Below are 21,433 nucleotides of genomic sequence, written 5' to 3'. Positions count from 1 at the left end.
AAGCCCCGAAAAAAAATACCCAGGCGAAGTTGTTCGACCTTTCGCAACTTTGAAATCACATCCCTGGTCGGAAGGAGAAACGCGAGTCCACAGTTCCCAATCACTGAGAGGCGGTGCGGGAACTAATAGGATCGCCGGCTGAAGAGCACCTGATGCGATCTGGGAACTATGGGCTACCTAGTCAAGGGCGTTGCTTAACCACAAATCACATTTGGAAAGGAATGGCCGAATAGCAGCGCCGGTGCATTTCCACACGAGCTGCAAGGGCGAGAGCGCTTTGCAAGGTACAGAATCGAGTCATAGAAGGCCAGAAACTAAAACGACGGCGCCTTTCTTTTGAGAGACACTTAATTTCCGTTCTCAGCGTTCTCGCCCCAGGATAGCGGAGCATGAGACCTGTAAGTTGGCAAACATGTCCCTGTTGAGGATACCTAGCACTCGGTCAGGAAAAAAAAAAAAAGGCACCGCAAACCACAACACCACTCTAAAATAGCACCATTCTAACTGTAATTGCAGCCCCAAAAATGCTTACCAGGCGCCTTCCAACTTAACACAGCTTTGTGATTGCAATGGGATCGTCTCTACCTATTAAATGATATTTTCCTGGCTTAATCTAACCTAGTATTCCCCAGCTTGCTTGGTCGATACTGTTTGCAGTGCCGGTTTTTTTTTCCAGACCCGAGCCTAGGTACCTATGCAGAAAGGAGGTCTCGTGAGGAATCTAGAGTCCGGGGTGGTGGGGTGTGACAGGGGCCACAGGGCTCTGCAGTGCGGGAAGGTAGACCCTGGGGCCTTGGGGCTGACCCCATGCCTGGAGTAATCTGCCGCCTTCTAGTTAGAGGAGTACCTGGCAGGAAACTACACAGTGCACCATGATTAAGTACCAACTAATTAGTAGTATACCTGGTGGAGCCCCTGAGCTGAGCCCACGATGCGATACCCGCCCCTCACCCTCTAAATTTTGGAAAGCCATGTAATACGTCATCGGCCGTAAAGCTGTGCTTCTAAAAAAGCACGTGGAAATGGTTTTGATATGGAAGCGGTCTCGTGAAGAAGTAGAGCGTGCTTTTGATTGTGCACAACTGCTTCTCACCCAACCTCTCCTGCATGGTAAGCTGCGAGAGCCTCGGGGAACCTTGTTACTTGCGCTGTTTTCACCGTCCGAAGATTCATTGCCTGTTCAGTGCTCCATCATGGTCGATCGCTCTCATTCCTCGGGTGCAGCGACCAGTTGAATTGCTGGTCTGGTGCGGCGGTGGGGGGCCAGCCGCTGGTTCTGGAGCCGGGCACGCCGGGAAGCCGGGTTCATTTCGTATTTTGCCTTCAGTGGATCATTGGGTCCTCTTGCAGTGAGAATCAGGAGAATAAGAGGGGATTCCATCGAGATCCTGGGCGGACTCACTTCTAGGTACTGTGTGAGGACGTACACGACTAGCAATTATGGAGCAGGTCGAGTCAGCTGGCACCTTGGCTGCCAGGTCTCAGTGGCCAATCAGCTTGACGGAGCCGCCGGGTGATTGGTCAGTAGCAGGGAGAAAGCCGCACTTGGGGCCACACCGGCACCAGCGCGCAGCTGCCACTCACCTGACCACTGCACCCGCACGCATCCATACCACGTAGCCGCGCCTGATGAGGGTTTTGAGCAGTCTCTTGAGTCGAGTCCCCCATTTCAACCTAATCGGCTCCCTCGCCGCCTTTTTATTCCTATCCCTTTATTCCCACTTCATTCATTGCAGAAGGGCGCTGCTGCTAATCAGCCCCATCAACGGCCCAAGATTCCTCCCCCAACTTCGGCTCGTCTCCCCTCCAACATCCCCCTTCGCACCTTACCCGCACAACATTCCGGCCAAGACGAACAAGCGACGTCATTACTGGCTGCCAATCACCACCAGCGAGGCCACCCCATTGACCACACCCGATCGTCCTATTCCGAAGACGATTCCGAGTCCTCGTGGACCGACACCGGGGACATTGCAGAGCAGCTCGCCGACGAGGAGGATCCACTTCGGAAGCGGCTCAACGACACTCTCGATGACGAGATCCTCGCCGGCGTCCTAAGAAGGCATCCACGGCAACAGCGCCGCTCCACCAAGCGCGTGCAGTACCAGAAGCAGTCACCCTCCCGAAGCCGCTCGCCGTACAACACTGGCGTCGTTAGTAAGGAGGCAATTGAGATCCCCGAGCCTGCTCCGCGGCGTATAACCAGGGCAGAACGGATACTTGCCGCCATCATGACGGGCGGTACAAGTTCCATCCATGGCCTCACCGGCAAACCCTTGATGTCCGTCGACCGACACATCCTTGCCCTATACACCTCTCAGGTCCGCATTGCTGACACCAGATCCAGATATTTCACTTCTATTTTCGTGTCGTTGGGCGTGTTTCTTTTTGGATATGACCAAGGTGTGATGTCGGGCATTATCACGTATGGCTCCCGTCATTCCTCCTAACCGTCCTCGACTTGCACGAAACCTTGTGGCTAACCAGGCGTTACTAGCGGCCCGCACTTTATAGACTATTTCGACCAGCCCTCCAAGGCTCAGGTGGGTAATATGGTGGCCATTCTCGAAATAGGCGCCTTTATCTCGTCCCTAATGGTCGGTCGGATTGGCGACCTCATCGGCCGCCGAAAAACGATCCTGTATGGGTCGTGCGTCTTTTTCGTTGGGGGTGCTCTGCAGACCCTCGCCACGACGATGGCCCTCATGATGCTAGGTAGAATTATCGCCGGCTTTGGCGTCGGCATGCTGTCGACCATTGTCCCTGTCTACCAGTCCGAGATCTCTCCCCCTCATAACCGTGGCAAGCTCGCCTGCATCGAGTTCTCCGGTAACATCATTGGTTACACCACTTCGGTGTGGGTGGACTACTTCTGTGGATTCATTGAGGGCAACCTCTCGTGGAGGCTTCCTCTTCTCATGCAATGCGTTATGGGGGCCTTACTGGGCTTGGGAAGCTTGATCATTGTCGAGTCGCCGAGGTAGGTCTTGTGCGCATTCGCTTGTGACGGAATTGCATTATTGACTAGAGTTGTAGGTGGCTTCTTGACAACGATCACGACGAGGAAGGCATTGTTGTCATCGCCAACTTATACGGCGGCGGCGACATCCACAACCCACGGGCACGCGAGGAATTCCGGGATATCAAGATGGACGTTCTACTCCAGCGTCAGGAAGGCGAGAGAACCTACAGCGAAATGTTCAAGCGGTATGGCAAGCGAGTCTTCATCGCCATGTCGGCACAGGGCCTCGCCCAACTCAACGGCATCAACGTCATCTCCTACTACGCTCCCTACGTCTTCGAATCCGCCGGATGGATTGGCCACGACGCAATTCTGATGACAGGAATCAACGGCATCACCTACTTCCTCTCAACCATACCTCCTTGGTACATTGTCGATAGTTGGGGACGACGTCCCATTCTGCTCAGTGGTGCAATTGCCATGGCCACCTCGCTGTCTCTTATCTCGTACTTCCTTTACCTCGACATCCCAGCGACACCGGTACTGGTGGTCGTCTTCGTCATGGTCTACAACGCAGCATTCGGGTACTCGTGGGGCCCAATTCCTTGGTTGTACCCTCCCGAGATCCTACCGTTGAAGATACGATCCAAGGGTGCAAGTCTTTCGACAGCAACAAACTGGGCGTTCAACTGGCTGGTCGGATTGATGACGCCTATTCTACAGGAGCTGATCCACTGGCGGCTTTATCTGCTCCATGCCTTTTTCTGCACCGTCAGTTTCGTCGTTGGTAAGCTCGCTCCTTCTTTTGTTCCTAGTCCCTACCGTCTCCTCGAGACTCGCTGCTAATTCACGAGTTAAGTCTACTTCCTCTACCCGGAGACGTGCGGAGTCCGTCTCGAAGACATGGATATACTGTTCGGCGATGCCACCGCCGCGATGGGCACGCCGGCGACCGTGGGGACGCCGTCCATGAGGGCAGAGGTAGATTCCCTCGTACGAGCCGCCTCGCCGGTGCCAACCCTGGACATCCGCGGTCGACCGCAATTCGGTTCGTCGAGCGCCATTCCGGGCCTGGATATCGACCCCCCGTCACTAGGCCCTGCGGGTGCCAAGGCACGCCTGCCGACGGAAGAGCAGGGCTCTCGTTCCCGCGGCCGTGGGTGGTTCTCCAGGTTGATGGGACGGGGCAAGTCGCCAGGTGGATCCGGCGGCGGATATGCCCCGCTCGGGCAAGGGGACGATTAGACGCCCGAGGTGGGAAGAATAGCGGACATACTCGCATGCGCAGAGCATGGAAGCATTTGGTCCCTTGTTTTCTCTCTGCATTGATATAGGATAGATGATCCACGTGGAGCCTCTGGTCGAGGCGGGAGGAACCCATCCACGCTTGGAAACATGCATCTCGGTAGAGGCTTTGGGTAATGCGGAGTGCTTGAGGCCCTCTGTATAGATAATAGAGCGGCTGTATGAAAACTTGTTAACTTATGGATATTTTCGATATTTTGAGTCGTGGTTTTTGGTCAATGAAGTGCATCTGATGGCTACAAGACTTAGAGGCTTGTTCTTTTCGCTCAAGACTCGGTCGAGGTAAGTATCTAAGCTATAATGTATGACATCTGGCCATAGTCGGAAGAGAGGATGTGAAAATACGGATCCGTATGCATGGGCGTAATAAGAGAGTCGGTTTGCATTTGGCGGTTGCTAAAGCGCAGCGCAGCGCTTGGCCCGTGCCCAGTATCCATCCATACAAATCTTGCAAACACCCAACTCCTTTTCTTTGACCTCTATCGCCCATTCCTTTTCTTTTCTTTCTATTTTCTCCCTCCCGTCCCTCCGGCCCCCCCGAAGAGTGCCCCAAAGCCAGCGGCGACCCGATGCCGAACAACCTCGAAGTAGTCCACGCCTACAGGCACCTCCTGCGGGCGGGGCTGCGGGCGGTGCAGTTCTCCAAGCCGGCGCGGTTCGTCGTCCGGGACCAGCTGAGGGAGGGCTTCCGGGAGAAGAAGACACCCGCCGGCGGCGCCGGCGGGTTTGATGCCGGGCGGGTCGGGCGGACGGTGCTGTTCCTGCGGGCCGCGGCGCGCGAGACGGAGCTCGAGCACAGGATCCTCAAGAACCTCGTCCGCGTCGCCGGGGAGCGCCGTCGCGCCCGCCTGCCGTGGCCGCTGCTGCTGACGAAGGAGGGGGCGGCGAGGTCGAAGTGAGTTTGGTTGGGCCCCCCGTGGCGAGCGCTGTGCCTCTTGCCGATGCCGTCTTGTGTGGCTGTTGGTTGATGTCTTTTTGTTTGGGGGAGAGGTCGCTGACGTGAGGTTTTAATGATTGGATAGGGAGCCGGATAGGATCAAGCCTACTGCATACAGGCACTACGAGATGACCGTTGCCATGCTGAACCACAGCATGGGCTTGTGCCTGCGGTGATGTCGGAAATATTCGAGGTTTACTACTCGTGTCTCGCTGTGCCGGTGGAACTGTTCCACATCATATGTGCGGCGGCGTACGATCGTACGACGAGTGGTTGGAGCCTATTACTACCCGTCTTCGTCTTTTAGTGGGTTCACAGATGATTCTACTCTTTGGCGTCTAACAAGTAATTGACATTTTGTCTCCAGGGCAAGGCTGTTTCGAGGCTGCAGGCCGCAAGATGCCAGGTGCAGCGGCGTCAAGCGATGCCCTGCCTACATCTAGCCATCTTACCTACCTCTCTGGCTTGTCGTTGAACTGCTCTGTCGTCAGTAGTCACGGACTGCAATGCACAACCCCACGGAAAAGTTGAGAAGCCCAGGGGGCTTGATACGCTTTTCAAGCGGGCGGGATTGGGGGCTGGGCGGGATTGCCTGCCGAAATATGCGGGAATCTAGCAATTTCCATTGCCCCATCATGCACGGTGACGATGCCGATTGCTCCAGTTGGGCCACTGACACCGAGATTATATGAGGTCTGCGAGACAGGGCGTTTAATCGAGCGTCCCGGCCAAGGTTTGCCATGTACATACATACAATGTTGCTGTTATTTCAGCCATTGACCTGGCGCAGCACACGCCGAGTATGGAGGATGGAATGGTGGTATTGGATCATGCGCAATGACGTCCTGCTAGTTTCGTTTCTCTTTTGGGGTTAGTCGGGGACACGATGGCTCGAAACCTCGGGTTCCGAGGCACGTTTGTGATATCTTAGGTAGAATTGAAATGTCTCCAGTCTCTCTCTGCATTTAGTGCAACGGAGACGAATTGACGATGGGAGACAGAGGTACCTCCGTCAAACGCTTCTCCCAATCGCAACTTCTACCCTAGTGTAAGAGACCGAGAAGCTTGTGATCAAAGCCCCGCGCTAGGCCTGTGAGATCACCGTCATTGTGGGGAAGTTCTTGAGCTCCGGCCAATCCAACTCGACCGTCCACCAGCTTCTTTGACTCCCAACCCCGCAATCGAAAGCTTCCACCAAACCTCCACACACCACGACTGTCTTGCCCCGATAGGCCCCCCTTCCGGCCAGTAACTCAATCGAGCGGTTTCTCCATTACAGCACACCTGACCCTGAATCGAACTCTTTCTCGACAACCCCCTTCGACATCGTTCGATCGATTATCCCCAGCCGCTCCATACCTTGGGGAACCTATCGAGACAAACGAACCCAGGGCGGGGTCTTGATGGACCTTCACCTGCTGGCAACAGGCCGTCTTGCGACCGCGCTGAAGACTCTGGTCTCGGTCTCCCCGTCCGAGATCATTGTCTAGAGGCGGCTGCTTCGAGGGGCCAAATTGCCAGGAGAAATGCCAGTTGATTCCCCGACGACTGTGCAAAATGGTCCCAACCGTCTACCGCTTTCCATCATGCCTTCGCACGGCAGCAGCGACAACAAGAAGAGAGACTCTCCGTCAGGGCCACAAAATGAGAAGCCTCCGCCACAGCGCCTCGTCAAGCGGTACCGCGTCGAGGTCGCGGCGTCCATGTCCAGCGTCCTCTCCACCGCCACCGCCTTCCCGCTTGATAGTGTGAAGACGCGCATGCAGACCTACCAATACTCGGGCTTCCGGGACTGCGTGCGGCACACATATAAGACGGAGAAGCTTAGGGGCTTCTTCAGAGGTAGGCGACACACCCCACTCTCTCTTGTTCTCCTCACCCTGCCTCCTTGCCACTCACGAGCTGCAGTCTTACTGACTTTTGACTAAAATTCCAGGTGTGACCGCTCCAATGGCTAGTGTGACCCTCGTCCGGACGGTTTCCTTCTCAATCTACCAACGATCGAAACACGTTTACAACGACTGGCTCAAGAGGAACTGGGGAGTAGACGTCCTCGGACACGTGAGCACAAAGGGATCATATCCAAACCTCTGGTCCATTGCCACTTTCGGCGCTGCGGGCGCGACCGCCGGCTCCTGCATAACACTAATAGCCTGTGAGTTTGGGGGAACAAGAAGGTGAAACGGATTTCGCTGTCACTGTCGGCTAACGGTGACTCTCGCAGGCCCGTTCGAGTTGACAAAACTGAGCGCACAGGTATCCGTCTTGCTGGCTGATAAGAAGAACTGCCCGGAACCCAAGAGCTATGCAGTAGCCGCCAGCTACCAGAACAAGGGGACTCTGAAGACCCTGGGGAACCTTGTTAAACACCGTGGGTTTACAGGCCTTTACACGGGGTTCAACCTGCACTTATGTAAGTTGAAAGGCCCTTTCGCCGGCAAGGCCCGCCACATTTGTATACTAATGATTCGAGTAGTGCGCGACACCCTCGGGACGGGTCTATACTTCATGACTTATGAGAGCAGTAAACAATTGCTGACCACCTTCGGTGGCGACGGTTCACATTCTAATCCACTGGCCGTCCTCGTTGCTGGGGGTTTGTGCGGTATCGTCTCCTGGGCTATGATCTGTGAGCTCCCCTGCTGTCCTCTTGCTCTTGATGATGGCTTTCCTCCCTTCCTTGGGACCGGCTCGTGACTGACTCGATACTAGACCCGATAGACTCGGCCAAGAGTGTCTATCAGCGAAACTCACTCATGTACACCAAGGGTCAGAAGGTTCAGCCAGTGAAAATTCAGTTCTTCCATCGTCACATGTACCGAGGGCTTGGTGTATCCATGGGGAGGTCGTGTGTGGTGAACGCCATCTTCTTCTCCTCCTTCGAGTTCATCAAGAAGCGAATTAAGGCTATGGATGATTAGGCTCTCTAGGGGAGGGGTCCCGGTCTGCGTTCGGCGGCAGCATCTTGCTGCTTGTTCACATATTCCAAGGCGAAATTGTATAAAACATGGGGAGGGTGCATATACCAAGGGAGAGGCGGCGGCGTTTGTCTGTTTTTTTATATTCATTTTATTTTCAGTGGAGTGACATGGCTGAGACGAATGGAACAAGAGTCGAGGGACATAGTTTCGGTTTCGACAGCCTTTTTCGGTCGAGCGGGTCATCTGCGGTGAATTCGAGGCGACACTTTCATAGTCTCTCCGAACGGTGATTTCCGTGATGGTTGCGACTGAATATGCCGTGGAATCAATGTCTGGCACTCAATTGACATCTGTGCCTTCCACAAAAAAATGCACTGATTAATATCATGAGGTTGTGGTTGGTAGTTGAAGTGTTGAAGATCCATTGTCCATTGAGTTAGTGTATTGGTGTTCTGGCACGCTATTGGTTGAAACCTAGCCAAAGTCCGTCGACCGTCAAAAAAATTGAGACTCACTTCAGAAACGACTGAACAACGACCCGACCTGTCGCGATACCGGATATGATGACTGATGATAAGAAACGATGATGAGCCATCGCATAGACCGTGACGTCTCTGTCATGGTGCAAAAGTTAGAGAATGATTTCAAGAGCAGTGGTCGTCGCCTCACCGTAACCGCTGTCTACGACAGCATCAAAAACTCAAACTCCAGTCTGGCCCGGCAGAAAAAGAGGCCGCTAGAAGATGCCATTGATCGGGTTCTCTCGAAGCGGGCCGAGGAACTCAAGCAGGGCGAGGATTCGGATTCGGACGCCGCGATCGAGGCGGCTGAGGCTGCTGAGGCGAAGCTTGCAAACAAACCCCTTGAACGTAACTCGTACCTCCTCAACAGAAAGATTACCCAGTCGTGGAACTTCTCCACCACCACAAACTCGACATCTCTCGGGGACCAGCAGCAGCCAGAGATGGACAAGGGAAACTCCGAGCGGCAATCAACCGGCGAGCCCAAGCCGAAGCGGAGGAGGACGGAACGGAGCCGGAAGGAGACTGACAGGAGCCCTCCCAGCAGCGTCTCTATCAGGGACGTCGCCGGCCTCGACGAGGCTCTCAATCAGCTGCTCCATTCTGTCTATCTTCCCCTCTCTCAGACTAGCGCCTATGCTCAGCTGGACTACCAGTTTGACAATGCCGTGCTGCTCCACGGCCCCTCAGGGTGCGGGAAGACGACGCTGGCGTATGCGGTCGCTTCGCACTGCGGTCGCCCCATGATACCCGTTTCGGGGCCGTCTCTTGTCGGAGGCACATCCGGGGAGTCGGAGAAGAACATCCGCGCCATATTCGACGAGGCCATCGGCCTCGCCCCGTGCCTCATTTTCATCGACGAGATCGACTCGATAGCCGGCAAGAGAGACAACGCCCAGAAGGCCATGGAGGCCAGGATGGTGACTGAGTTGATCGACGGGATGGACAGGATCGTCCGCGGCATGACCGACGGCAAGAACATCGTCATCCTGGCAGCCACAAGTCGGCCCGAGACGGTCGACCCCGCCATCCGCAGGCGCTTTGGCGTGGAGGTGGCCGTGGGAATGCCCGACGAGAAGGCGCGAAAGTCCATCCTGGAGTGCCTGTCTAGGCGCCTGCCCAGAACCGAGGACATAGATTTTGGTGAACTTGCCAACAAGACGCCCGGCTTTAACGGTGCCGACTTGAAGCACGTCGTCACCGCCGCCCTACACGCCGCGATGAGCGATGAGCTACAGCAGGTCCTGCGAATAGAGCACGCCTCCAGGCCTGAAGCATTCACGGATGCCTCGCCGGCGCTTCGGAACTGGCTCATCCTCCAGGAGAACGGAAACGACTCGATACAAGATGTCAAGGTCACATTCGGCCACTTCAAGACGGCTATCGAGCAGACTCAGCCGGCAGCCAAGAGGGAGGGCTTCAGCACGATCCCCGATACGACATGGGAGCAGATCGGGGCGTTGGAGGACGTCCGCAAGGAACTGATGATGAACATCATCAACCCCATCATGAGGCCGGACGTCTACGCCACGGTGGGCATCAAGCCCGCGGCCGGGATCCTCCTCTGGGGCCCGCCCGGCTGCGGCAAGACGCTGGTCGCCAAGGCGGTGGCCAACGAGTCCAAGGCGAACTTCATCTCGATCAAGGGCCCGGAGCTGCTCAACAAGTACGTGGGCGAGTCGGAGCGGGCGGTGCGGCAGCTCTTCATGCGGGCCAAGACGTCGTCGCCGTGCGTCGTCTTCTTCGACGAGATGGACGCCATCGTGCCGCGGCGCAACGACAACCTCTCCGACGCCAGCGCCCGCGTCGTCAACGCCCTCCTCACCGAGCTCGACGGCGTCTCGGACCGCCGCGGCATCTACGTCATCGGCGCCACCAACCGGCCCGACATCATCGACCCGGCCATCCGCCGCCCGGGCCGTCTCGGCACCAGCGTCTACGTCGGCCTGCCCTCGCCCGAGGGCCGCGCCTCCATCCTCAAGACCATCTACCGCAACACCATCCCGGGCTCCGCCGCCCCGGGGGCCCTGCCCGAGCGCGACCTCGAGCGCGTCGCCCTCGACCCGCGCTGCGGCAACTTCAGCGGCGCCGACCTGGGCAGCCTCATGCAGGAGGCGGCCCGCGCCTGCCTGAGGAGGACCGGCGACGACCCGGCCGTCGAGGTCGACAGGTCCATCACGCCCGACGACTGGGAGGCCGCGCTGTGCAAGGTCAAGGCCAGCGTCAAGGATATCGCAAAGTACGAGGCCCTGCTGGCTCGCCAGGAGAGGTAATAAGTGGCCCCCCTTACACCTACAATGTACTTAGACCATAGATTTCCATGTTCCCCCCCCCCCCCCCCCAAACCTCTTTTGGCCTAGCTGGCTTGCCGGGAGTACGGAATAGAAAATTTTGATTTTCATTATTGTCCGTCTCATTGGTCGTTACCACGGCTATTCCCCCTTGCTAGCTTCCCCACTGCCAAGCGATCGTAGGTGACTGCCCTGGTGTGTCAACAAATCTGCGCAGGTCATCACGGGCATGATTATAGTTGTATACGAATGGAGGAGAGGATATCTTATTTTCGTACGTGCGGGGATCCAAAGGGGATTCGCACAGGGTCGTCTACGTCTATAATACAGTCCACAAGGCCGTCTAATGCAAGAAACACATATATTACACCACAATGCCCGCTTATTTGGTGGCCGCCTTAAGGTGACTGCAGTGACGTTAGCGGGGACGAACTGAGATCTAACTCCGGGGAAGACAACATACGTGATCAAATCGTTCCTGTCCTTATCCTTCTTGAGACCGCCGAACGCCATCTTGGTGCCGGGGATGTACTTCTTGGGGTTCTCGAGGTAGTCGAACTGGGGAGAGCAGGTCAGCATTTTGTCGGCAGTGGATACTCGCCGTCTCTCAGGCGTGGATTGCTACTCACCAGAGTGTTCTCGTCCCAGACGATGCCCTTCTGCTTGTTTGCGTCTGTGTAGGCGAAGCCGTCGACGGAGCCAGTCTTGCGGCCGAAGAGGCCGTGGAGCGCGGGGCCGATCTTGTTGCCACCGCCGGCCTCGAGGGTGTGGCACTGTGCGCACCGGGTCTTGAAGAGGTTGGCACCCTTCTTGGCGTCACCTAGGGAGGGTAAGAGTTAGTGCCGAGTAACTGTGCAAACGATGGCCTGACTGTTGACGAGATCGCGTGCGTGCCCAAGCCCCCCGGGGACAGCATGTATTCCCCTCCAACGTACTCCCTGCGCCACTGGAATGATGATTCGGAGTGAATCGACGACACCGGGCGGCTCTGGTCCCAATGCGCGCCCATCACCGGGCTTTGCGCCGGGGAAATGCCGCAGGGCAGGCCCCAGTCATTCCCAGGCAGTCCCGGCGGCGGTAAACCCCAAGAGCATGGAGTTGTCGACGCCAGAGACGCAGGTGAGGAACTGGGCGTACTGTCGGGAGTGTGGGGGGAATTATGGGGGTTCAATGGCTGGCGAGAGGTGCACGCAGCGGCGGCAAACTTGATGCCGAGGTCTTCCGGGGAGAAGGAAGTTTGGCGACGACGTACCTGCAGCGAAAGGCATTTTTGCGGTTAAGGAGGAAGAGGATGTCTTGAAAACTAGAAATTCTTTCGTAATGATCCAAGGGTTGGAAATACCAAGGCTGTGTTGTGTGTTTAAGTTTGTACGGAGAGAAGAGGAAGAGATTTGACCGCGAAGCAAGTTTGGCCATAAATTTTTATTTCAATGAGCTCAGCGCTCAGCTTGGCAGGTTGCCAAACCAGCCACGTTGGGGCTTGCCTCTCTGAGCGTCATCGTTGCCGATTTTTTTCCCGCCAATGGGAGACGCAGAATTGGTCAGGCCATACTTGACGCCACAATGGGTGCCGGGTAAAACCGGACGAGGCCCGTGAGCCACGTGATGCAGCCATATGAGCTTGCAAAAACTGGGGCATTGACTCCGGCCAGTCAGCTGTGCAGGTGCAATTTTCTTGAGCCGCAAGAACTTCGCTCGGGTTCTTCTCGGCATCGGATCCAGTATGACATGACGGAGAAGCATCACTAAAGCGGACTGTTACAAGCACATTGCCATCATGGCCAGCGCAACGACGTCCATTCCTCGGTTCCTGCTGCCGCAGACGGCGCAGATCTGGCGACGGTACCGCGTTCCAAACGTCGGCGCAACGGGTCATATTCTGGTACGATACGCGTCGACTGGCAAAGGCTCCAAACCCATTGTCTTGGAGAAGCCCGAGAGGTTCAACCCGCCATCCCACGGCTCCAAGCTCCCAAAAAAGACGATCCCTCGACACTACGGCGGCGATCTGAGCGCTGCGGAGGCGACGGTTCAGAAGAAGAAGGACTACCCCGGCCTCATGGCCCCGGAAGGCACCTGGTCGCATTGGTTTTGGCACAGCCGCAGTTTGCATCTGATGGTTACTCTGGTTAGTTCAATGCGGAGGCAGCCATTACCTCAGTCCTCCCCGCCCTTCTACCACAAACACTCGATCAGGTAGTTGCTGACACGAGACTGCCCCTGTCCAGACCACCCTCGCGGGACTGGCGTTCTTCACCTTCATGCAGAACTTCAAGTATAACTCGCCCTTCGCGGACATGATACCCCCGCTTTCCGATTTCTTCTACCACCCCATAACCTCTGGACGAACGATCGTCGAGGTGATCCGCCTGAGCGAGGCGCACAATGCCGCGATCGTGAACGAGAAGCGGAGGCGGCGCGTGGATGACGTTGTGAAGAGGAGCCAGTACAGGAAAGCCCACGGCCTGGACGAACAGACTGGGTTCGGTGGATGGACGGCGAAGACAGACGCCGAGGCTATGGGTCCGGCTCTTCCCAGCAGCGGTGATGGGACGATTCAGGCGGCGCATGGTGATCATGATGCTCATGAGCCGCGGAAGAAGTGGCTGGGTATCTTTTAGACCTATGTCTACCTATCCTTGAGTGTACGATATCGACGATATCAACAGACATGTAGAAACATTCCTCTTGCAACGGCAGATAGCCTGATGCAACTCGAGACATTATAGGCCGGGGATCATGAAATGCTGGTTTAGGCCAAATCCACAGCATCTAGACCATCCAAAACCTCATCTGCAACACCTCCTTTCTCCAGCACCTTTTGGATCAACGCACTCATGACCAGCATCTTAGCCCCTCCTCTTGGAGCCTTCCAGACTCCCTCCACTGCGTCGGTCTCGACAACCCTAGCTTCCAGCTGTTTCTGCACCAGCCCTGCGGCTCCGTATGCGGTGTTGGCCTCATTCGGCACGCCCGGCGGAGTGAGCCGTGACGGGGGATCTATCGTCCTGATCGACAATAACCGTAGAGCGCGGCCTTCTGTTGCCGCGTCGATGTCCATCGCCTCCCGGTCCCCGCTCCGGCTTGCAGTCTCGCCAATTGATACCGCTAGGGCGACGTCCGCCACTGCCAATTCCTCCTTTGCCGGATCGAAGATGATGTTATTGCCCACCGCCATGACGAGCAGCGTGACCGGCGGTCGAGCCGCAGACCTGCCGTCGCTTCTCGGGTATAAATACGCTGAAGCCGCCCAATCGTCGTCGAACAGGGGGTCCTCGTCCCCTTCGGACTTTAGCCTGGGTAATCTCGTCGCCAGCAAAGCTAGGTGTGTGGTCAATGACAGAAGCGGTAGCGGGTATGAAAGCGGTGGCGAGATGAGGAGAATCTGCCGGCGCCTTGTCAGTCCAGGACCACGAAAATACCCCAGCATCGCGAAGACAAGGGGAAACTCACATCGAGGTAAAGCTTCCAATGAAACTTCCGGTTGATCCAAAGTTTATCCGCAAACTCTCCGTCGGCCAGCAGCGCCTCACTCAGCATCGCCGCCAAGAAGACCGTGTTCGCATCGTCGTCCCGGTACCCCGGTATCTCGACCGTCATCTCCACCCAATCGCTGCTGCCCTTGCCCCCGCCGCCTCCCGCCGCCGCCGCCTCCTCCTCACCCTCCTCCTCTGTCTCCTCTCCTTCGAGCGCCGACGTCTCCCCGGGCCGCGCCCTCGTCTTCTCAACCTCGGCCTTGACGCCCACGATCGCCTCGGTGCCGTCGGCGAAGCATATCCTCGCGCTGCCGTTCGTGCCGGGCAGGATCCCCGTCTCGGCGATCAGCGGCCGGAACTGCGTCGGCGAGCGGCCGTCCGGCCGGACCGGCGGCGTGAGGGACAGCGAGGCGTGGAGGTAGGCGAGCTCCGCCGGCGAGAGGAGCACGTGTTGGTTGGAGGCCATGGTGGGCGTGTGTGTGTGTGTGTGTGTGCCGTTGAAAAAGGCACGGGGTGGGGGTGGAAGGGGGAACTCTCCGCGCGCGTCTAGTGTATCAGGGTATGGCTTGACGGTTGACGGGTGACGGGGAGTTGGGATAATTGAGGAATGAGGTAGCTTGAAAGGTTCGAGTTGCAAGGCTGAGGGTAGAAATTTTGATCAATTTCAATTGGCCAAAGTCGTTTCTACATGCAAGGGTGAGATCTGAGGTGGGGTGAGGCTGAAAGTGTGGGGTTCGGAAATATGACTACATTCACCCCGGGGGTAACATCGCATCTTGAACTCCATGCATGATCATTATTCTCTCGAAAAACACCTCTACCTAAGCCAGAAACACCCGATTTCCCCCAACTTCCGTCTTATCGCTATATTTCGTGGTGGGAACTCTACCAGAAATTGAGATACTCCATGACGCTCTCTCTAGGCTTAAGCTGTGTTCTCACCAGACTTGGACAGCTACATCCAAACCTCTACCGCCCAAAGAACGCGAAGTGCCCCGAACTCCAGGAGCTCCAGCACCAATAAGCAGGGGTGGTTTGAAAGAAGTGTTGAATGTATCCACTAGACGGCATTTAAGCCGAGGCAAACCAGAAAGTACTGGCCCTGCTAACCCGGTGGTCATTTCCGTCGTCGAAAGTCGAGGCAGAACTCGCTCATCAGGTCTGGCCCAATTGCCGCAACCAGTTCTGCGATCCTAGATCTCAGAGATCCGAAATCGTCCACTCCTTCGGTATCCCACACAACCAGGTCGGATGCATGGAACAAGGCAGGCGAGTGGTCCGAGACGAGAAGGAGGTCATCCATATCAACCTCGAGCATCTGTTCCAGGGACGGGATTCCTGGCATATCGCTCTTGAGCAAGAACGAGTCTTCCTCGTCGACTTCGCTGTCGTCGCTGCTACTAGTTTCCTGGGCCGAATCGTGTGCAGTCTCGGTGCTCGTGGTTCCATCGAGTCCTAGTCTGCGACGTTCTCTCGACAAACTGACGTAAGGCTGTCTGTCGAAGATTGCCAATGCGTCCTTATCCAGGAGGTCCCAAGTCAGGGCCTCGGGATCCAAGACGTACTGGGGAGAGTAGTCGATCTTGTACCGCATTTTGGCACAGCTATGTATGTAGTAACCCGAATACCACCAGCGATAGCCCGCCTCGGCAGCCAACGCAATCTCCCTCAGAGCGCCGACCTTTCCGGGATTGTGCGTATGGACGGAGTCGTGGTAGAGGAAGTACACAGCACTAACGCAGTTCGGAAGGAGGTCGAGGACTCCAATTGCGACCAGCTGTCCATCGAGACGGTAGCAGTGGTGGAAGGAGCCCAGTTCACGTTTCTTGCCGTCGGTATCGATGAAAGTCTCCCGCCTCAGCGGCGAATTGCACAAGAACTTCTTGAATCCATTACGAGAGATCTTCTCAGGGGGTTCCTTGTGCACGATACGCTGGTAATTCTCAAAGATGGCGTACTTCTCTTCAGTAAACGTGTCTGGTTCTAGCGTGACGGTGAACTGATGTGCCGGCTCCGGGGGAGTCTTCAGCCGTTGGCTCTCCGCCTCGTGGATCCTGTGGACCAGGTCAAACTCGTTGTCACGCTTCCGGACATCTTGGCGCGAGAGGGGATAGAGGCGGGCGGCTTCTTCGGAGTAGGTTTTGCCGAGTACGTATTTGTTGAAACGGTTTATGGCCTGACGTTGGTCCTTGGCGGCTTTGAAGTGGTCCGAATCAAGTCTAAGAGTGTAGTGGGGGCAACAGGAGTTCTTCTGGTTGGGCCTGTACAGGAGAGTCCCGGACCGTCTCCAGCAGCGGTCTATGAGGGTTTGGTAGAATTTGGGGGTCAGCGATGATGCTGATGCGTAGTAGGAGTAGCCTAGGTAGTCGGGACGTAATGTTAGAGATGATCATAGGCCATGGATTTCTGAGGTGGCAGGAGGCTGAGAGGGGCTCTTGCTGCAACCGGTGAAGATGCAGTTGAGACGTGGCATGCAGCAGAGGAGTGTAGATGTTATGAATCATAACGACGGCGGTATATCCCGAGAACCTGGCGCGGGGGAGTAGAAACAAATGACAGGGAAATCTGGCAAGGGTGAAGTGGGTAGTGATTCACGTTTTGGAGACTGACCACTGCGACTGCGGCGGCAGTAGCCACAGGCAGACGAGCTGCTATAGCCTGGTAAACGAAATGGTCAGCATGAATTGGTCGTCTAGAGGTTTGATATGCACAGGAAATCAAAAGTAGGGATGATCGGAAGCCCGTGGAACACACTTGCGACTCCATATCAAATGGATCTGCAGCAATGCAACGCAAGAGTCCAACAAACAGGTGAGGCGACATCGGCTCTGCATCGACTGGAGCTGAAATGGCCTGGCGACACCAACATGAAAATAAAAAATACGTAATCAGGAACGGGCACACAACATAGTCTGACACAGATCTCGTCAGCGGCATCGACACCCCCATGATGCGGAGGAGATGACGAGCAGCCAACGGTAGAGTGTCGATCTTGCACGGGCCCAAATGGTTGGGTGAGGATGAGTGGAACAAGGCCGACTCACCAATTGGGGTTATATAGGAATATGCGACTTCTGCATCGGCTGGGGTCGTCTGCATGGGCTGCATACTGGCGTCTTCCATGTCTGGCGGCGCCTGGCAGCCGGACAGGGCGGGGCAAGGCTAGTGTCCGCGAAGCTGGGAGCCGACACTGGTACCAGTGCGGGCTGAGAAGCTGAAGGACAGCAGCAGAAATATAAGGAGATATTTTAGGCTGATGGCTCGTTGCACAGGGTCAGCCGCCAGTTAGGTGGCGGTGAGGGGCAAGGAGGGGTAGAGGTAGGTTAGGTACCTAGGTATGTAGGTAGATGAGTGAGCACCTTAGGTTAGGTAGGTAGGTAGGGAGGTAAGGTAAGTTCGGGTAGATAGGTAGGTTTCGAGGTTTATTCTCGTGTCTTGGTTGTTTTTTTTACGCCCACGGTGTATTTGGCAAAAGTATGTATTGGATGGGCAGGGGTTGTTGAAGTAGAGGGGTCAGATGTGCAGCACATGCAGTCGAGGTAAGGTAGGTAGGTAGATGCTTGCCTTGGGGGTCACAGATGGCATGGAAGTTGGGGGACCAATTTCCAGGTTGCAAATTGCACGACTTCCGGACCTCCATCTCACCAGCTCATGAGCATACAGTACCTCTACTTACGACTTGTGACGTGGGGCTGCAGTTTAGGCAACAATTTGATTTGCTAGGTATTGAGCAGCCCTGCTACTGTGACTACGGCGATCCGGACAAGCAAGTCAGCATGTTGTTGCCTCCCATCCTCCCATCCAAGGCGCGTAATGCTTTGGCGAAACAGAGGAGCGCATGAATATCACGCTGGTGGTGATGGACAGGTAGGTGGGTGGTACCGCGCGGAATTTCATCGATTAAAAATAGTGCCAGGCCGGCCTAGGCAGTAACCCCGCCTGAGCCCGCCCAAACCGATAGCTAAATCACGCTACACCAACTGGATGCGTGGATGCACCGGCGAACGACCGAACCACCGACTTCCAGCTCGGAAGCAGCCCTGGAACCGTAGACATCCCGCGTATTCATTTTTTTACTGCCTGGTCCATACATAAGCGAAAGTACTAGATACTTTGCCCGGATTCCTCCTTTGCGGCATCTTACGTGGGTTTGCAGCTTCTTTGTCAGTCTGCTTCACCTTGACATAGACCTACTGGTAGAACTACCAGGCCATCATGCAGGGCAGTGAGGGCAACCAGGCAAAGCCAATCAAACGAGCTGCAAACGTGTCCATTTTTTTTGTATATTTTTGGGGCCATCTGGACCCTCGATTCGATTTGTACCGTCACTCCCCCGTTATGGTCAAACCTTGCGAATTTGTTCCCGACTTCCTAGGACGTTCCGCATTTGTGTGCTCAGCTTGAAACCCGGACCCCACGTTAGCACGCAGTAAGTAACACGAATTCCGAGGTGGGGTTTCTTTCCGCTTTCCATGAGTAAGGTACCGCCCATGTCACAACCATTGGATATTTCCGATGCAGTTGGCTACCTTGACCTAGAGTGTAAGTTAGGTACCCTTCTTCGTTAGTTTAGACTTTCCACCGTCCCGGTGGGTTTGGTGATGTTTTAAAATACAATGTAATCAAGGTACGATCTCCGTTGATCCTCAGGGGAACTCGGGTATGGGCTCTACCTACGTACGATGCCTCCTATGATTTCCATCTCGAGTGCAAGTGCAGGGGGCACAATGCATCCTTGTCACTGAATTTGGTGGAGGTGACATGCTGGTGGCATGGATGTATGTATGTACAGTACGGATACATACAAAGGTACCTCCTGGCAAAATTTTAGCTCCCCCCAAATTTCTCCTCTCTTTTTTATATTTTTTTTTCCTGCTTCCACCTGTTCCCGTCATCAACAAGCCTGTGGGATGGGAGGAATAGGGAAAAGGTTCATAAGCTACCCATGCACTAACAAGCGCGCCCACTCGTACAACACACTTTCATGAGCAGGGGACTATTTCGCTAGCTTCCCCATCCGACTCCTTACACCCTTTACGGCGTGATTTTTTCGGAGCATTTTGCTGGTAGTATAAAGACAATTCCATCTCCCCAATGTCCTGCCCCTCCATCCTGTTGTAATGGCACGAGACATGCAAACTGCCCTTCAGCCAGCAGAGAGCTCCCAGCTTCTGCTCATGCTTGCCCCTTTGGCTCACCTCGTGCAGCTCATACTTCTCTCACGTCTCCTCCACTTCTAGTTGTTGCTCCAATTTATATCTCCACTGACCGCCACCGCCTCATCATCCACTCTCTCATTTCCAACCCTTTTTTTTTCTCTCCCCATTGCTTCAAAGTTCCGGCAAGCCCCGCCGCACTGACAACAGAGCACTGCGCCTGGCCCCAGCTCGCCTCGTCTGCGCCCTCTACCTCGAGGCCCTCCTTTCTTTTATCCCCCTTCGAACCCGAACGTCGCCTAGAGACATCTCGGCGGCAAGAAGCTGCACCTCAGAAGAATCTCTTGCCCATCTCCCGGCTGACGTGTGAATCTTCGACGGCAGTGCTGGGCCCCCACATCAAAATCCGCACCCTCGCCTACAACCCCCTTTTTGGGAAGCCACCGTTGTTTCCCTGTAACTCGGATACTCCACCGGCATCCCCGGCCGAATATCAACGTACCTTGTCACCAGTCATCGCTTTGTGGCCAACTGAATCCCATCCAGCAGCTGTACCGACCATGCCGCTCATACCAGTCTAAATTTGGCAAATCCCTTTTTATCCTCCGCCTGCCAGGCACCCCCAGACCCGCGAAATACCCGTTTCCGCGGCACTGTCTCTCTTTCGCACTCCTCCTCATCAACACTTGGATTTCTCGGCCGGTTGCAGGATGGCAGCCAGTAACGGCCATCGTTCGATGGAGTCTCGGACAGGTCGCACCAAGCAACGTGAGTTGATCCCTGAGAACAGAAGCCGACCAAGGAAGAGGGGGGAAAGACAAGCAAGGCTCAGGCTCTAGGATGTGCTTCGGAGAACTGGTGCTCTCTACTTCTTGCACTTTCGGTGAAACTGACTCGGTTGCCCTGCAGGTTACAACACAAAGGGCGAACGGCTGGTTGCTGGGGTTGTTCCCTTGACGGAGGATAAGAAATTTGTCATGCTAATACAGTCCACCCGGCGGAAAGGCTGGGTGTTGCCAAAAGGAGGATGGGAGACAGACGAGGAGTGCACAGAAGCTGCGATCCGTGAGGCATGGGAAGAGGCCGGAATCCTGGTCCAGATCGACTACGATCTGGGCGAAATCACAGAGTCACGGCCCCCCAAGAAAAAGTCGTCATCCTCCAAGGATAAGGAGGCCCACAAGTCGCTCTACCGCTTCTACGAGGCTACCGTCAAAAGTGAGGAGTCGGATTGGCCCGAGAAGGACAAGCGCTTGCGGACGTGGATGACCTACCCCCAGGCGAAAGAAGCCCTCAAAGACCGCCCGGAATTGCAGACCGCTTTGGATAGGTCAACAATGGAAAGGTAGCCGACGTGCATGCTGCGTCGAGGGCCGAGGGTCGAGGTTGTGGAAGTAGCCCCTCGCTCAAGCCGCAGCTCTGCAGACTTTGGAACACTGGGCCACTGTTGAATCCGCTCCCTGTATCATGTAATCCGAGGAGCATCATCCAGAGATATCTTCCTTCCCTGTCGCGGATGAATACCCACATCAGGTTGAGCTCTTAGAATCGGGGCGTCTGCTCTTTGCATCGGCGGTTTATGCTTCGCTTGGGAGTTTGGAAGGTGTTGAGACTCTCGCTACGGTTTTGTTTTATTTCTCCTTGTCACACCTCCCTGCTACAAAAAGCCAGCGGCCGCCAAGCATTCAGCTCCGGAGAGCCTACCTGTCATCGCCATCGGACGAGGAATGGGTGCAGCATGTGGCCGTTCCAGCATTGGACAATATAGCGTCACATGGCTTATTTGCTCTACCCGTCCTGATTCTGTTCAATTAACCGAGACATTCGCGCCGAGTGGGGTGGCTGGCCGGCCGGCGTCTTATAG

General features: G+C 55.6%; 9 protein-coding genes across 9 annotated transcripts; 6 read left to right on the top strand and 3 right to left on the bottom strand.

The window, feature by feature from the left end:
• Nucleotides 1-1,440: 1,440 nt before the first annotated feature.
• On the top strand, nt 1,441-4,207 carry QBC33DRAFT_574975 (uncharacterized protein; the record flags this gene model as incomplete). Its single annotated transcript, XM_060430796.1, has 6 exons — nt 1,441-1,524; nt 1,776-2,281; nt 2,348-2,425; nt 2,498-2,980; nt 3,037-3,749; nt 3,822-4,207. 6 exons carry the CDS (start codon nt 1,441-1,443, stop codon nt 4,205-4,207), a joined length of 2,250 nt encoding a protein of 749 aa, XP_060288569.1.
• A 315-nt stretch (nt 4,208-4,522) lies between these two features.
• On the top strand, nt 4,523-5,505 carry QBC33DRAFT_6572 (uncharacterized protein). The gene is made up of 2 exons (XM_060432963.1): nt 4,523-5,162; nt 5,290-5,505. Exons 1-2 carry the CDS (start codon nt 4,837-4,839, stop codon nt 5,378-5,380), a joined length of 417 nt encoding a protein of 138 aa, XP_060288568.1. The 5' UTR covers nt 4,523-4,836; the 3' UTR covers nt 5,381-5,505.
• A 1,285-nt stretch (nt 5,506-6,790) lies between these two features.
• On the top strand, nt 6,791-8,125 carry QBC33DRAFT_443175 (putative mitochondrial carrier protein; the record flags this gene model as incomplete). Its single annotated transcript, XM_060424213.1, has 5 exons — nt 6,791-7,046; nt 7,141-7,359; nt 7,429-7,617; nt 7,681-7,833; nt 7,917-8,125. The coding sequence occupies 5 exons, from the start codon at nt 6,791-6,793 to the stop codon at nt 8,123-8,125; spliced, it is 1,026 nt and encodes a 341-aa protein (XP_060288567.1).
• Nucleotides 8,126-8,649: 524 nt separating this feature from the next.
• Nucleotides 8,650-10,977, top strand: QBC33DRAFT_483298 (AAA-domain-containing protein). The gene has a single exon (XM_060425380.1). It carries the CDS (start codon nt 8,709-8,711, stop codon nt 10,917-10,919), a length of 2,211 nt encoding a protein of 736 aa, XP_060288566.1. The 5' UTR covers nt 8,650-8,708; the 3' UTR covers nt 10,920-10,977.
• Nucleotides 10,978-11,187: 210 nt separating this feature from the next.
• Nucleotides 11,188-12,331, bottom strand: QBC33DRAFT_520954 (cytochrome c-like domain-containing protein). The gene is made up of 4 exons (XM_060426415.1): nt 12,190-12,331; nt 11,567-11,757; nt 11,401-11,495; nt 11,188-11,344 (listed from the first exon to the last, which is right to left on the bottom strand). Exons 1-4 carry the CDS (start codon nt 12,203-12,205, stop codon nt 11,320-11,322), a joined length of 327 nt encoding a protein of 108 aa, XP_060288565.1. The 5' UTR covers nt 12,206-12,331; the 3' UTR covers nt 11,188-11,319.
• A 383-nt stretch (nt 12,332-12,714) lies between these two features.
• Nucleotides 12,715-13,558, top strand: QBC33DRAFT_553805 (uncharacterized protein; the record flags this gene model as incomplete). The annotated part of the gene is made up of 2 exons (XM_060429444.1): nt 12,715-13,065; nt 13,166-13,558. The coding sequence occupies 2 exons, from the start codon at nt 12,715-12,717 to the stop codon at nt 13,556-13,558; spliced, it is 744 nt and encodes a 247-aa protein (XP_060288564.1).
• On the bottom strand, nt 13,522-14,573 carry QBC33DRAFT_520948 (putative 3 exoribonuclease family protein). The gene is made up of 2 exons (XM_060426414.1): nt 14,391-14,573; nt 13,522-14,322 (listed from the first exon to the last, which is right to left on the bottom strand). The coding sequence occupies exons 1-2, from the start codon at nt 14,535-14,537 to the stop codon at nt 13,690-13,692; spliced, it is 780 nt and encodes a 259-aa protein (XP_060288563.1). The 5' UTR covers nt 14,538-14,573; the 3' UTR covers nt 13,522-13,689.
• A 510-nt stretch (nt 14,574-15,083) lies between these two features.
• QBC33DRAFT_520941 (arginine-tRNA-protein transferase) lies at nt 15,084-18,029 on the bottom strand. Its single transcript, XM_060426413.1, has 4 exons — nt 17,745-18,029; nt 17,458-17,666; nt 17,009-17,071; nt 15,084-16,771 (listed from the first exon to the last, which is right to left on the bottom strand). Exons 2-4 carry the CDS (start codon nt 17,534-17,536, stop codon nt 15,531-15,533), a joined length of 1,383 nt encoding a protein of 460 aa, XP_060288562.1. The 5' UTR covers nt 17,537-17,666; nt 17,745-18,029; the 3' UTR covers nt 15,084-15,530.
• A 1,811-nt stretch (nt 18,030-19,840) lies between these two features.
• Nucleotides 19,841-21,033, top strand: QBC33DRAFT_6284 (NUDIX hydrolase domain-like protein). Its single transcript, XM_060432942.1, has 2 exons — nt 19,841-20,337; nt 20,479-21,033. The coding sequence occupies exons 1-2, from the start codon at nt 20,280-20,282 to the stop codon at nt 20,916-20,918; spliced, it is 498 nt and encodes a 165-aa protein (XP_060288561.1). The 5' UTR covers nt 19,841-20,279; the 3' UTR covers nt 20,919-21,033.
• Nucleotides 21,034-21,433: the final 400 nt, after the last annotated feature.

The sequence above is a fragment of the Phialemonium atrogriseum genome (genome assembly GCF_030411735.1).
Source record: "Phialemonium atrogriseum strain 8032-3 unplaced genomic scaffold QBC33scaffold_1, whole genome shotgun sequence".
NCBI classification, from domain to species: domain Eukaryota; kingdom Fungi; phylum Ascomycota; class Sordariomycetes; order Cephalothecales; family Cephalothecaceae; genus Phialemonium; species Phialemonium atrogriseum.
Note: the sequence above shows the minus strand (reverse complement) of the source record. Positions and strands in the feature narration are given on the sequence as shown.

Coding starts and splice junctions, on each gene's coding strand:
- QBC33DRAFT_483298 (XM_060425380.1), top strand. CDS start 8,709: ATGATGAGCCATCGCATAGACCGTGACGTCTCTGTCATGGTGCAAAAG.
- QBC33DRAFT_520954 (XM_060426415.1), bottom strand. Junction 11,496..11,566: donor TCTGGGACGAGAACACTCTG/GTGAGTAGCAAT, acceptor TGCTCTCCCCAG/TTCGACTACCTCGAGAACCC. Junction 11,345..11,400: donor GACAGGAACGATTTGATCAC/GTATGTTGTCTT, acceptor ACGTCACTGCAG/TCACCTTAAGGCGGCCACCA.
- QBC33DRAFT_520948 (XM_060426414.1), bottom strand. CDS start 14,537: ATGACGGTCGAGATACCGGGGTACCGGGACGACGATGCGAACACGGTC. Junction 14,323..14,390: donor ATTGGAAGCTTTACCTCGAT/GTGAGTTTCCCC, acceptor AGGCGCCGGCAG/ATTCTCCTCATCTCGCCACC.
- QBC33DRAFT_6284 (XM_060432942.1), top strand. CDS start 20,280: ATGGCAGCCAGTAACGGCCATCGTTCGATGGAGTCTCGGACAGGTCGC. Junction 20,338..20,478: donor GACAGGTCGCACCAAGCAAC/GTGAGTTGATCC, acceptor GTTGCCCTGCAG/GTTACAACACAAAGGGCGAA.
- QBC33DRAFT_6572 (XM_060432963.1), top strand. CDS start 4,837: ATGCCGAACAACCTCGAAGTAGTCCACGCCTACAGGCACCTCCTGCGG. Junction 5,163..5,289: donor GAGGGGGCGGCGAGGTCGAA/GTGAGTTTGGTT, acceptor ATGATTGGATAG/GGAGCCGGATAGGATCAAGC.
- QBC33DRAFT_520941 (XM_060426413.1), bottom strand. CDS start 17,536: ATGGAAGACGCCAGTATGCAGCCCATGCAGACGACCCCAGCCGATGCA. Junction 17,072..17,457: donor TTCCTATATAACCCCAATTG/GTGAGTCGGCCT, acceptor TTCGTTTACCAG/GCTATAGCAGCTCGTCTGCC. Junction 16,772..17,008: donor CAGTGGTCAGTCTCCAAAAC/GTGAATCACTAC, acceptor CCGACTACCTAG/GCTACTCCTACTACGCATCA.